The sequence below is a fragment of the Sorex araneus genome, chromosome 4 (genome assembly GCF_027595985.1).
Source record: "Sorex araneus isolate mSorAra2 chromosome 4, mSorAra2.pri, whole genome shotgun sequence".
Classification (NCBI taxonomy): domain Eukaryota; kingdom Metazoa; phylum Chordata; class Mammalia; order Eulipotyphla; family Soricidae; genus Sorex; species Sorex araneus.
Window position 1 is genome coordinate 15,953,063 of NC_073305.1, and position 14,686 is coordinate 15,967,748.

At 47.5% G+C, this 14,686-nt stretch overlaps 2 protein-coding genes across 7 annotated transcripts in view; one reads left to right on the forward strand and one right to left on the reverse strand.

Annotated features, from left to right (window-relative positions):
- Nucleotides 1–1,954: 1,954 nt before the first annotated feature.
- On the reverse strand, nt 1,955–9,204 carry DPH3 (diphthamide biosynthesis 3). The gene is made up of 3 exons (XM_004603815.2): nt 8,984–9,204; nt 8,592–8,666; nt 1,955–4,334 (listed from the first exon to the last, which is right to left on the reverse strand). Exons 1-3 carry the CDS (start codon nt 9,089–9,091, stop codon nt 4,269–4,271), a joined length of 249 nt encoding a protein of 82 aa, XP_004603872.1. The 5' UTR covers nt 9,092–9,204; the 3' UTR covers nt 1,955–4,268.
- Nucleotides 9,205–9,451: 247 nt separating this feature from the next.
- Nucleotides 9,452–14,686, forward strand: part of OXNAD1 (oxidoreductase NAD binding domain containing 1) — a 39,946-nt gene continuing 34,711 nt past the window's right edge. For 2 of the 6 annotated variants that reach the window (XM_055137189.1, XM_055137194.1), the window contains exons 1-2: nt 9,452–9,868; nt 14,393–14,535. The gene's annotated coding sequence lies outside the window, so the exon portion shown is untranslated. Of the gene's footprint in view, nt 9,869–13,988; nt 14,069–14,392; nt 14,536–14,686 lie in introns of those variants that run through there. The other 4 variants (XM_055137191.1, XM_055137192.1, XM_055137190.1 and 1 more) reach the window with 4 other exon arrangements.

A 14,686-nucleotide genomic window follows, 5' to 3' on the forward strand; every position in this document is an offset into this window, starting at 1 on the left:
AGCAATTCTGTTTTGTTCTTAAAAGATTCCCTAGAGCACTGGTTTTTGTTGTTCTTTGTTTTTAAATTCCTCCTTATGCAGAGATTAGTCTCAGCTCTCAAAACCAAAAGAGCTTAGAGCATCTTGATGAAATGACACTACTTATCCATTTAGGGCGTGAGTTACTACTGATAATCTTGCCATCTTTTTTATGTTTGGGTTTTTGGGCCACGCCAGACACTGCTCAGGGCTTATTTCTGTGCTCAGGATCACCCTTTTGGAGGTGCTTGGGGGGAACTAATGTGGTACTGGGGATTGAACCTGAATCGACTGCATGCCAAGCAGGACCTTCACCCCTATTCTCTCTCTAGTCCTTGATACCTGTCTAAGCTGGAAGTCCTCCTTCATGTCTAACTTCACTCTCTTTTCCCCCTTAGGCAGCATGGCCTGGTAAATGCTTAGCCGAGCCAGATGGACAAGTCAGGAATAGGTCACATTTTTGCACATGACAGCCAGAGGAACCTGGCCCAGGCCCAAAGGCCCCACAGGTGACATTGGTTTTGAAGGGAGAGCTGCTCACTAGATTTGAAACGGAGGGTGCCAAGTAATTGGGTACCACTGAGTTGGAGCAGAAAATCTGTTGTAATGAAAACAGTGAATCATCCCGACTCAGCCAGTGACCAGGCCAAAGATGCATTCCGTAAGGTAGGTGGGCTACACGTCCCTGGGATTGACTTCAGGTTTAGTGACAGCACAGGAGCAGATGGCCCCATCTCTAATTAGAGCGAATACATTTCTTCAAGTAGTTTTGGCAGATTTTGGAAATATTAACCTGTTGTTGCTAGCTAGGTTGCTGTTAATTGAATACAGATATACTGCCAACATCGTGCTCATCTTAAAACACAAATGTAGCTCCCTTGTCCCGCTATCTGAGTTTTATTTCTACTTCCAAAGTTTTTCAATTGTTCGAACACAGACACATTAAAGACAATGGGGTTTGGAAAAGCATATGGCAAGCCTGACACTTAGGTTATGTACCAAGACCATTCACTCTCTCCCCGCAGTATCTCCGGAGATTGTACGTCCCTGGCACCTGACTTTGGGCTCAGCTATGTGACTTGCTTTGGTCAGTGGGAAGTTACCAGGCTCGTACCTCTGTACTAGACCAAGGATCCAAGATGGGAGACATGAAACCAGGCTGCACCCAGCATGCAGTTCAAGGTCACCATCAAACTCGGCTGCTCCATAAACGCATGAACTCATTAGCTGACTATAGACTGACCACCAAATGCCAGGCTGAGCTCACAAAGATGACAGTCACATGGAAGCCACTGGGGAAAGCATCCCGGTCCCAGTCTTCATGGCCCCTCTATGGTTCCCGCTCTCGCTACCTCGCACCCGTATCAGAGCTGGAGGGGAGACAGGTTCTTGCCCAATTTTAGTGGTAAAATCTGAAAACCAAAATTAAAAAATTAAATGTTCACAAATTTGTTTTGGGGCCACACCATGTGGTGCTCAAACTCTGTGCTCAGGGGTCACTCCTCAAAGTGCTCAGTGAACCATATGTGGTGCCAGGAATTGAACCAAGGTCAGCTGCATGCAAGACAAGTGCACTTGTATTGTCTCCCCAAATGCTGACACGCATTTTATCAATTATTTGGTATCCTACTAAGAAGTGTGTCAGAATTCTTAAGTACCCACTGGCTAGGAAATTTCCCCACTGACAAACTCCTTTTGCTTTACTGTCACTTGATTCGAGCTCCCCCACCCATCTCCAAATAATTTTCTGAGCACATAGGGTCAAGCTGTATTTGAGAGATAGTTAGTTCTTTTCCTTTAAACTCTTATTGTCTATGACAGAAATGTATAAAACCCCAAAGCAGGTTCAAGATTCCCAACTCACACAGTACTACATCAAGATCTTTTCATACAAAACAAGTTGGTATCTAGGGAAGACAAGTTACACGAAAATAAGTGGATTTGAATTATATTACTTTATTTAGCATGTGATTTAATAAATTAACTGTACATAAAACTTTTGGGCATTTCCCAAGAAAAATGCCTGAGTGTATAAAAGTATATGCAGAATCCTTTAAACACTTAGCTGTATATATGTGTGCATCTACGTATACATGTATTTTCCACCACGCCTGCCCTGGGCCAGCAAATGCAAGGCAAGAGCTCTATGTTGAGCTCTATCCTGAATCCCTGCAACACTGAAGACGAATGGCATTTCCTTCTCTAATTCAGGATCTAGTTGCAAGTTCATAAAGACCATCTCAGCTTCTATAACCTATTAAGACAACTGAAGGTGTGCTGAGAAATCACCAGTTTAGTCTCCTAACTGTACAGACGAGGCGTTCTGCTGGCCAGGGAAAAACCACTGGTAACACACAACCTGGACTGAATGTTCCTAGAGGTGCTGAGCTACCCAAGGCACATGTATCACACTGACTCCGGTCCGATCGGAAAGCCCTTGACACTACTTGCTTAACTGAGGATTTAATCCTGCTGTGTTCAGTGGTTCGGGACAAATTCAGTAATTCATTTGATTTGGACCACAATCATTCCCATGAGTTTAGCCCCGTCATTCATCACTGCATGCCAGTGCTCTTTAAGCTTCTCTTCTCCTGGGTGTGGGTCTTCTTCCTGCTCCTCTGTACCCACCTACTGCATCAGGGAAATCTTATCTGAAATGTGGCAGGAGGAATGCATGTAGCATGGACACACACAGGGCCCTCATCTGAGTAAGGGGTTGTCAACTCTTCACAGCACACTCCCACACCAGGCTGTGCCCTGCTCTGTTCTGCTGGGCAGTCTCTGGTTCCCGATCATTTCTTTGGGTCTCAAATAGCCCCACGATTTCCCATCCCATCTCGCGGCTGCCATATACCACTTCAGACTATACTAAGCCCTTCCAGCATATGGCTGGCCAACTGGTGTTTAGGGGAGAAAAGTTACATGAAATAGTCAATGACTGTGGCCATTGCTGCATAAAGCCAGACTCCTGGTGCATAAAAAGGGGCCCTCACTGGTTTTCACGGAAGCCCCAGGGACATGCACCAGCAGGAGGGTTACAAGCTTTTGTTCTAACTATAGGTTGCCATTCCCCCAAACCCATGCTTTTAAAATCTTATACAGAGAAAAGTAGTGTACGTAATGTGAATTTTCAATTGTTTCCATGTGATTCTAATTTCTTGCTACTGAACATTGCAACAAAAGGAGACTGATAACTCTATTTTTCCTTTTCTCCGGGGCAGTATCTGTAAGAGTGAAGGTTTGGTTAAGCTGCACGCTACAGGGGCTATCAGATGTACCTTCCAGGCACATTTAGAACAGGCTTCTCATTTTCAGTGTCATCGTCAGCATATAGAAGAATTGTGACTGAAAGCACCTTCACTAACTGTGAAGATCTGACACTAACCAAATCTAAAAAGCAATTTGTCTGAAAAGAAACGAGAATCTAATTGAGTGTTTACTTCTTCAAGTAGGTCTGTTTTGGTCTCCTGGTAAAAATTTTATTTCCTTTGGCCATTTTTCTTGTTGCTATGCTCTTGATTTTCAAGGAATATAAAGAACACTAGTAAGGAAACTCTATAGCCCCGACTCTACAAGGCCTTAATCCCTGTATCAGTTCGCTGGCCCTATCTTTTCTTTCTTTTGTTCTAACTCTTAACCTTGAAGAAACTGTGAGTCCAGCGTATGCTCGTTAGTACCAGGCCTACTGGTCACGCATGATGTATACGGGAAACTGTACGCTAAAGAGATGGAGAACATTCTAATGACAGACTGAGGAGACTGACGGGGCATGAGAACTGAATGTGCAGTTTTCAACTCTTAAGCTGAGAACAGCAGAGTTCAAATACCAAAGAAAGGTTCTAATTGGACAATCTTAGTACCCGAGTCAAAAATAAAATCCCTTTCTAATTAAGAATCCTAATGACTTTGAGGTAATGATATAGTCAAACAATGAAGTTAATTAGGTGTGACACATAAAATGGTAAAACTGAGGAAAAGCAAGCACTGATCTGCAATTACTGTTCTTTAAGTTCTGATAGAAAACAACGAACACTTCAGATTCAAAGTTTCAGGAGGAAATTGAAGCACGTTGTGGTGTGGCCCGGCTATTTGAATCGATGAACACAGCAGCTGAGGGACGGTGTCCACACTCAGAGCGAACAGCAAACCATAGAGCGGTTGTCCCCGAGAGGGGGTTGGCAATTCTGCACTCGATTTTCCAGCGTGGCTCCTTTCTCAGCTGTTCACGATTTGGATTCCTATAAACTTCGTCAGCATTTAACCAACTCTTTATTGGTGGAAGGGGCTGAGACTGTTTCTCCACACATGAACTGGTCCTAGGGCAGAACAAGCAATTACGATAATCACCGTTTGTCACAAATGCATCCCTTAATTAAACCTTCCTCTTGTTTCAAAATAAACCAGTTCTGTCACTTTTTTCATGGCTGTGTCATATAATCTATTTTTAAAGAACAATGTCAGCACTGGAATTTAAAAATGCACTATTGTTTTTAGAACCAAACTATTCAGTATAAAGCACTTTATCTTTAGACAAATGCTCAACCTTCAAAAAAGAGCAGCCACTTCTCAGATATTAAATCTCTACAAACCTGGGGCCAGAGTGATAGTATAGCAGGTAGGGGGTTTGCCTTGCAAGTGGCCAACCCTGGTTTGATCCCTGGCATCCCATATGGTCCCCTGAGCACCGCCAGGAGTAATTCCTGAGTGTAGAGCCAAGAGGAAACCCTGAGTATTGCCACGAATGACCCCAAAAGGAAAAAATAATAATAAAATAAACACCCATTCTCTTCAAATACTCACCTCTTCCAAATAAATGGAATAGGACTGTGTTCCTCAGCATAGATAATCCACAACCTCAGTGACTTCATAAATGAAGACCAATCTGATTATTCTGCCTTGTTTGCTGTCATAAGAAATCTGCCTCCCAGGTCCCCCTGCACCTGCAATCCGGCCCTCTTGAGGCTCAGCCCTCACCTCCGTCCTTCCCTCACTCCTGCCCAGCACCTGGGACTCTCCCATTGTGTGCTCTAGAATACTGGATGCATCACAAGCTCCATATTCCAGGTGCTTCTTCTTTGATGGGTTCCTGTGCCCATCCTGTGTTCCTGTGTTCTCATATGGGAAAAAAAATGCTACTTTACTCTTGTTCTAAGCCTATGTGACAGTTGGGGGCGGGGACAGTGGCTATGAGCATTTGACAAAGGCCTTGGATGCTCTGAACATCCCCCAGTGCACAGGGCAGGTCTGTACAACAGAGTCATTCAGTCCCAAATGTCAAGAAGGCCGAGGCTGTGATCAGGCCGCCTCCGTGGTTACCGTGACTGCTTTGTCCTGGAAGGTGTCTGAGCCCTAGTGCCACGAAGACTAGATGTGGGCTGGTTGCTCCTTTAAACCACTAGGTTTTCTTTCCCTCTTAAAAACCATCTATCTGGGGCTGGAGCAATAGTACAGTGGGTAGATAGCACAGCATCTGCCTTACATGTGGCTGATCTGAATTCGATCCCCGGTGTCCCATATGTTCCCTGAGCACCGCCAGGAGTAATTCCCAAGTGCAGAGCCAGAACTAACCCCTGAACATTGCCGGGTATGATCCCAAAACCAAAAGAAACCAAACCAAAACAAACAACAACAACAACAACAAGTCTATCTGAATCTTACTTTTATCAAACTACAGGAGTAAAATGTTAAAAAAATGAGTGATACCACCCTTAGGGAAGGGCTCAATAACCTGGGGGGCGGGGAGGGTTCTTTGCTTAAACAAAGTAGAATTCCAGGTGAGTTGAGCATTTTTTTTTTCTGAAATGACTACTTTTTCTGTCACTTACTTGCATTGGATAATTCATTCCAAACTCTCAGAGGCCTCCACTATACTCACCCTATTGCTTTTCACTGACCCTCACGCCTTTTTAAACTCAATGGTCAAAGGTTCTATGATCAGAACCATTTTTTCCCCCCTCATTCCACAACCAGGCAAAACCACAACGCTGGTGGAATCTAATTTCCAGCATATACTTGCACTGGGCAGCCGAATGTCTGCTGCTCACACCCTCTCGTTCCACTGGGGCTTGCCCGTGTCTATCTCCCTTTGTAGCCCATTCCTCGAAAGACATGCCCACACTTGCCATCTTCTTTCACTCTCCAACACGCTGCCCCCAGTCGAGATGTGTCTGTTACTCCACTGGCTCCTACCACTGTCACGAGTGAACTCCGTATCATCCAAGTCTATGAGAAACTGATCTCTCGAGCTTAGTATGTCCAACACTCACCCTGACCAGTGCAGTCACCACCCCCGGGCTAATAGAAACTTAGCTTTCTGGTACTGAAAGCTAACTCTCAATACTGAAATCATCCTGATGCACTCATATATTCCCACTCAATCCTTAGAGCTCAACTACTTCTCCCTGCCTCCATGGCTCATTCAAGGCACCCATGTCTTCTGTTTAGTTTGAGGCTCTGAACTGGTTTTCTGGCCACAGTTCTTGCAGCCAGAATCACTTTTAACTTTTAGTAATTTTTGCTTTGGGGGTCACACCCAGTGAGCCTTGGAACTTACTCCTGGCTCTGTGCTCAGCGCTCACTCCTGGAGGGGGTTGGGGAAACCAACCACATGGGATGCCAGGGATGGACCCCAAGAGGAAAGCGCCCTAGCTGCTGGGCTGTTGCTTCACCCCCAAAGAATAATTCTTTTAAAACAAACCGCATCATGGATGCTCCTTTGTTCGGTCTCCTAAGTTTTTCACAGAAAAAAAAAAAAATCAAGATCCTTACTGTAGCACCATAGCACTGGGATGCCCCTCTCCACAGTTTTTATCTTGGACTACGCTCATCTCCATTGACTCTGCTCAGGTCACAGTGGCAAAACCCATGATGAAACCAGGTAAGTTCCTGTTTCAGGCCTCTTCACTGACAGTCCCCTGTGCCCACTGCTCTCCTCCCTCCCTCTACGCGTGGCGCACTCATCATCACTTTCGATCTCTGCTCAACAAAGTCTCTCTCAATAAGGCCTGCTGTTATCATTCTACTTAAATTGCAATCTCAGACTAGCATGCCTCATCTCTCTAATGTTGATCATGTGTGCAGAGTACCATCATCCCTATCATTATCATTATTTTTTCTTTTTAGGTCACAGCTGCAATGCTCAGGGGTTCCTTCTGGCTCTGTACTCAGGAACTGCTCCTGGTGCTCGGGGGACTATATGGGGTGCTGGGGATTGAACCGGGGTCTGTTGCTTACAAGGCAAATGGCTGCCCCCCACCCCCACCTCGCCCCCAGTACTATCACTCTGGCCTTATCATTATTTTTGATTGATGATACCACAGTGGTAGGGCATTCGCCTTTCATGCAGCCGACCCGTGTTCGATTCCTCCGCCCCTCTCGGAGAGCCTGGCAAGAATATCATGCCCCGGGGCTGGAGCAATAGCACAGCGCCTTGCACACGGCCGACCCAGGTTCGATTCCCAGCATCCCATATGGTCCCCTGAGCACCGCCAGGGGTAATTCCTGAGTGCAGAGCCAGGAGTAACCCCTGTGCATCGCCAGGTGTGACCCAAAAAAAAGCAAAAAAAAAGAATATCATGCCCCCACGCAGAGCCTGGCAAGCTACCCGTGGCGTATTCGGTATGCCAAAAACTAACAATAAGTCTCACAATGAGAGACGTTACTGGTGTCCACTCAAACAAATCAATGAGCAATGGGATGGGATGACAGTGACAGTGGTTTTTAATAGTAGTAGGAGCTAACCCACACCCTCAAACATGCACTACCACAGGACCAGTGGCTGGCCCTCCACTCGTTTTAATAAAAGATTAAACCATCAAAAATCTAAAGGATAAAAATTTAGTCACCTTCTTCTATGAGGTTAAGCGCCCCATTCCCAACTTCCCTCAGTTCATCTTTAGGAAATGTTACTTAAGAGGCAGGAGTGATAACAGTGGCTAAGGCGCTTGCTTTGCACATGGAGGACCGGAGTTTGGTCCCCAGCATCCCATATGGTCCCCTGAGCACCGCCAGGAGTGATTCCTGAGTGCAGAGCCAAGAGTAACCTCTGAGCATCATCAGATGCGGCGCCCAAACACAAAACAAAACATAAAGAAATGTTACTAAAGGCTCCATTCAAAGGACTGACTGACCAAAAGTTGAGGTGCAGGTGGACCACGAGAGAAAGCAAATGCTTTGCTTTCTACCGTCAACACAATACCCATGGGTGGAAAACAACAGAAGATTGTTGTTTTCCAAAACAACAGCCAAAGATGAAAGGATGAAGCAATAACTATGACTTACACTGGGTAAGAGGGTAGCAGCGGTCTCTAGGGAAGTCAGGCCAGAAATTCATCACATCAGTTTCCCCTCAAAATAAGTTAAGGGGCTCTGAAAAGTTTAATAACTTACTAAAGGAGAAATGGGGACCTAACGAACCTCCCTGGTCATTTCCCTTCTATTTAAGAAGCAATCAACAGTTTTCATTTACCACGAGAGTTTTTCTTCATAGTCCTCTCCAGGCAGGCTGATCAAGGCTCGCCCACTCTGCACCCTCCCCCCACCAAACCCCGCTTTGAGAAAATTCGATCCCTTACTTTGTCATAAATCACTTTTATAATGAGAGAGCAGCTCGGACACGTCGCCACGTCTTCCCCGTTTTCCAAGTCTTCCTGGAACACAAAGCAAACACCGGGGAGTCAGCACGTCTTGCCTTTGTTAGCTCTGCCCCCCACTCCCCCGCATCCGAGGTACCCTCGGGAAGGTCCCCTAGGTGGGGCAGGAGAGCAAAGGGGTCGCACAACGCAGCCGCTTCATCTCTCGTCCCGCCCCGCCTTGTTTAAAGACAGACAGCCACGTGCCCAGCGACAAGCTCTGGGTACACCCAGACACCCCGCAAGGGGCCCGGGGAGCCAAAGGAGGACGAAAGCACCAGGCGGCGAAGAGCCGTTGACGCTCCGACAGGTGGTCCCGCGGCCCAGGAGGTTACCTTGGTGATGCAGAAGTTATCTCCGCACGGGCAGGGGTAGAAATACGACTCCGACTCCTCGTCGTATTGGAAGTCCTCGATCTCCACCTCGTCGTGAAACACCGCCATTGTGGCGGGTGACCAGCAGCGGCGAGGTCACCCCCGCGGCACAGCGCGGCGCGGCGCGGCACCTCGGCCAGCGGGAGCGCACGGCGGTCCGAACCAGGTGCGCGTCGTGCACAGCAGAGCGCCGGGAGCTGCTGCTTCCGGCGCACCGATAATGACGCAACTCCGGGCTAGGAAGCCAAATGGGTGACCGGGCGCGGTCACCATGGAGATACAGAGCGGGAGGGGGGAGGGGGCGGAGACACGGGGACACGGAGCTCATTGATTGGTGGTGTAGCGCCTCTCGTCTCCTATTGGACAGCAGCGACCAATTAGCTAGAGGGGCTCTCAGCGAGGTTCCACGTTACTTCGGGACACCGGAAGTTCTCGGGAGCCGGTGGTAGAGTTAACCTGGGGGCTGCCCTAGCGAGGTCTGCGGCGGGCGGCGCGGTGGACGCGGCGTGGGGGTCCCTTCTTGAGGGTTAGTGACCTCCCTCGTGCGGAAATAGTTATCCTGACTCACGTCCGCAGACCCCCCCCCCACCATAGGGGCTTTGATTAGAACCTGCTGAGGGCCGCATCCGGCCCTGAGTTCTCAGCCCGGCCCGCGGCTCCCCAGGGTCAGGGGGCGCCGCTTGATACGGCCAGAAGCGGCCCCGGGAGCAGCCCAGCCTTTTGGGAGCCCCTTCCTGCCGCTCCCAGAGACGGACGAAAAGCTCCCTTGGAACTCTGACTCACCAAGTGACCTTGAGCCCAGGGCGACGCCTGACTTGCAGTTCCTGGCTGCACTTGACTGTTCAGGTATATCCCTGCCTCCTCCACGCGTCAGATTCTCCTCAGGTCCCGTCCACTGTGCTGCCGACAGGCCCCGGGAGGCAGAGAGCTTGAGGTCTGCTCTGGGGGCTGACCGGCAGATAACACGATTAACTCTTGTGTGTTCTAACACGAATAGCGCCCGCGGTTAGGTGGCGTTTGCTGAGTGCCAGTGACTGCGTGAAATGTAGTTCTCCCGTGGACTCTGGGAGTTTTGCTGTCGATGCATTGTGTTAATGTAACACTGACAGAGAGTGGAGTATATTTGACCAAGATCACACATCTAGGAAGTGAAGAGCCTGCCATTCCCCCAAAGGCCAGAGACAAATAGTTCAATGGGAAGCAGTCTTTTTTTTTTTTGGAAAAGGAATGATACCCTCACGCAGAGTTATTTGGAGGCTTCTGTTTACTCTGAAGTGAAATGTAAATAAAGGGTCATTTGTCTCCAAAGCAGTTGAGTGTCTGTTTCTAAGGGGAATGACTCCAGGAGTGAGGATTTCCTCCAGTCTTGCTAGAGAGAGGACAAAGTGCCATGTGTGAAGCTCTGTGGGTAGCTGGATGGAGATCTGGGCTCAGATTCTTTAAATAGAAGTACAGATTCTGCTAAACCCTGTGAAAAGTTGCATTAGAGGGGTTTTCTTTTTTCCTTTGCTTTTTGGGTCACACCCGGTGATGCACAGGTGTTGCTCCTGGCCATGCACTCAGGAATTACTCCTGGCAGTGCTCAGGGGTCCCTATGGGATGCTGGGAATCGAACCCAGGTTGGTTGCATGCAAGGCAAACGCCCTACCTGCTATCACTCTGGCCCCTAGAGATGTTTTTTAAGAGTCCTTTTAGAAGGAGCATTCTTATGTATAGATTATTATTATTTTAGTTATTGTTCTGTGTGGGATTGAGCCCAGGTCTTCTGCTTGCAATGCATGCCCTTTGCCACTGAACCACATCCCCAGCCCTAATGTTCTACTTATGTATGGATACCAGTTCCACTGGGCTGACAAGCACGTCTACCATATATACAAATGTTTACATCAGTAGACATAATAAGCATTCCCGTACTTGTTTATGTGCATACACTCAAATGTTCTCATGGTGGTGCCAGTTTTGTACACATTGAGTTGAAGATTCACCTGCATAGCTCTTGTAAAGCTTGAGAACCTCAAGGCAGAGGAGTCCTGGGGTGAAATTCCACATGTAACATTTTCATCCTTTAGTGAAATCTTGCTTTGTTTTATTTTGTTTTGGGGCTACACTCAGCTATGCACAGGGCTTACTCCTGGCAGTGCTGTGGGGTGGGAGGTCGATATGGGATGCCTGGGGGATCTAACTCCAGTCTGTTGCGTGCAGGGCAAGTGCCCTCCCTACTGTAAAATTGCTCAGGCCTCCCTTCTGTGAAATCTTCACGGAAGATTATATTGAAGGCTTCACAAACACTATTTTGCCTAATTGGAAAGCTGCCCAGCGATTAGGGAATAATTGTTAAACTTATGGAGCATCGACTGGAATGATTCTGGTCTGTCTGGCAGTACAGAAATCCCAACAAAATCAGCAGCATCTCTAGACTGGGAATGTCTGTCCAGGTAAACTCTTGGAAACAGGCCTGCCAGTAGTTGATGATGGTATTAGGTGGGCGGCAGTGGGAGGGTTGGGGGCAGGGGAGGAAGAGGGGAACAGAGAGAGAAAGAAGGTTTGGGTTCATAATTTTGCTGTGGGAACCACGCGGGATGTCAGACTTTGGTCAGCAGCCTGCAAGGCAAATGTCCTACCCCCTGTATTATCACTCCAGCCCCTCTTTTCCTATTCTTAAAACCTTTGGCTTCTCCTGTGGCTTCTTTTCTGAGGAGGCCCACTCTTCTCTAGGTAGTGCCTCAGTTTCTCCATCTCCAAATAGTATGTTAAAGGGATATATTCCTCGTGCCTTTTGCCTACTTTAGGGCTAGGCAATTTCTTAGTTTCATTATTTCCCAAAACTCAATATCAGTGCCCCTCCACCTACCACAACTATCTGCCTGCAACATTATCATAAAACTTTCGGTTGTGGGCAGGGAGGAGAGGAGGTGGATGTGTTTGGATTGGCTTTATTACTACTCTGGCCTGCAGGTACTTCCAGAGACCTCCTTCTTCACATCCACTGGGGTCGTTTCTACTTTCTTGCTTTCAAAAGGGTGGGAGGAGGCCGAGCCCAGAACACTCGGGAGGTGTTCTCAACAACGAGCACATCACCCTCTTCTAGATTTGCACTGTGTAGTAACATGCATCACTGGGTTCCCTGAGCTGTGGGAACTGCCGGGAGCCTGCGCTTCCTCAGGGCACCTAGAATTCTCCATCCACCGGAGATCATGAACTATCATGGGATCATGATAGTTCAGAGAATCTCCTTTATTTCAGTGCATGTATGCTCTTGGAGATTTTAATTTTTAGTGCAAGTATTCATCTTTATATGGTGTCCACGGTGTGCTCTGTACTTCATCTTTGTATCTTGTGGAAATTGCATTATCTTCAAAGAATAACTTAATAAGATTAAGTTATTAAATAACTTAATAAGGCAAAACATCCCCTCAATGGCAATATTTTGTATAGGAGATCTTAGTGTTCTGATGAGGCTTTAAGCCTAAATATGAGTACTTACATACTCGCCATCATTGATCAGATCAGAAACTCCTTGCTTAAAAAACTGTGTGACTCCTGGGGACATTCTTGACTTTTGCTCGCACACACCATCCAGTCTATCAGCAAGTGGTAGGGCTGTATAACAGTCTGTCCTCTTCTACTTCTGTCATCTCTATAGCCGTTCTTCTCCTCCCGCCTTAGACCGGAGCCTTGCAACTGGACGTAGTGCTTGACCCTTCCTTTCTAGGTGCCACTCTTTCCTGCACGATGGAGGAGCGGCCTTTGAAAATACAAAAGGACCATGTACCTCCCCTGGCTTGTTCAAGCCCTTCCCTTGCTTCCCACTGCCCTGAGAATAAAATCCACATGCCCTTCCCTCCCGTGGTCTGATGTGGTCAGCCTGGTGGCTCCTTGCTGGACTGGACACCATCTAGCCCAGGAACTCACTGTGCTCTAGCTTCATGGACCCTTGCCCCTTGGCCAGGTGGCAGGTTCTGTGATTGGGTTTGGCTCGTGGTTCTGCTTGACTTCTCTTCCTCACCTATCAGAGGCCCTCTAGAGAAGAAGCCGTCTCCCCTTCTCTCTCCCCCCTCCAGCCCTTCCTCTTATCTCCTTGATTGTGCTCCTTGTAATCCTAATTATCTCCTTTATCCTCTTTCTGCAGTGATCTGGCTCACGGATAATTCCCTGCAGGGAAAGCTTCACCAGGGATGGTAGGAGCCGTGGGTGGGTCTGGACTCCACAACCTAAAATGTGCCTGGCACTGCGTTCACTTTTGTTGGCCTAATTTTGTTTTGTTTTTATACCACACCCAGCTGTACTGGGGGAACCCTCTGATGCCAGGGATCAAGCGTGGGGATACTGCATGCTCAGCCCTTTGAATCCCCCACCCCTACCCCGTCCCCCTGGTCTCTAGGAGTTACTGTTAAAGTAATTTCTTTATTGAGCAGAAAGTAGTGTAAAAAGAATGTATGTATTGTTTAGGCAGGACCTGTAAGAATACAAGCATTGATGTATATTCTTTTGGGTATGATTTTTAGAAATTATTAAATATATTGATACTATATGATTAATTAAATGCTTAAATTGAACATATGAAACCAATGGACTATTTTTACGTAATAGTTCTTTGTTTATTTGTTTGTTTTTAATACCTTATTACCTTGGAAAGCACGAAGAGCACTATTTGCCGAAAGTGTCCTTTACTTGCCAGTAGATGGCAGTCTCGGTCATGGATGCTATTCCAGGATTTCCAGTTTTTAAGCCAACAGCCTTTACAAATTAGCATTTGTTTTCCAGTTCAGTTGAGCAACAGACCAGACCACTCAGGCAGCACAATCACTAAAAGATATTTCTTGCGCGAGGACCATTTGTTTTAGCAGAAATTGGGTAAAGCATTGAGCGGAACGTTGTTTCCATGATGGAATATGTATCCGTCCCACTTGTTTTTTAGGGAACTCGGCCTTCAGTGATCCTTCACGGAGTCTTTCCAGCCATTGGTCTGGTGCTTAGCGGGATGGCATTTCTAAGGAGCAGAAGTCATAGGTGGGACAAGGAGAGTGAGAAACAGTAAGGAAAATGGTAAAGCAGATGGAAGGTGAATAATTGAGAGGCCACGGGAGGTGGTGCCTGCTCTTCTGTAGCAGGCCTTTCTTTTATTAAAAAAAAAAAAATTGGGTGTGGGGGCACACCTGGCAGTGTTCAGGGCTCACTCCCCACTCTGTGCTCAGGGATCATGCCCTGTGGGGTATCCAGGATCGAACCCAGGCCCGCTGTGTGCTAGGCAAGCACCCTGCCTGCCGCCCTGTCTCTCCAGCGAGGGAACCCTTCCTTTCACAGCCGGGGTTTCTGCGGAGAGAACACTTGGCTGGAACATAATTCTTACATGTGTCTCTGCCTTTGCAGGAGCTTTGTGAGACTCTCCCTACACGGAAGTCCCGTCCATGTTCCACTCGGTGTGTAATCCGAGGCCTCTAACACCAGGACACAAACATTGCTTGTCAGTCCGTCACACCCTAATGACTTCGTAAATCTCAGGGACTTCTGAAGTAAGTTCCACCCTTCTCCTTTCGACATGGGCACACCACTTTTGGGACAGCACCTTTAACGGAGCTAACCGGTCCCTCCTCTCGCATGGAGAGAGCGAGCCGTGTGCTTTTCCCATTCACAAGAGAGAAATGAGCCAGCAGCATGTCTGTC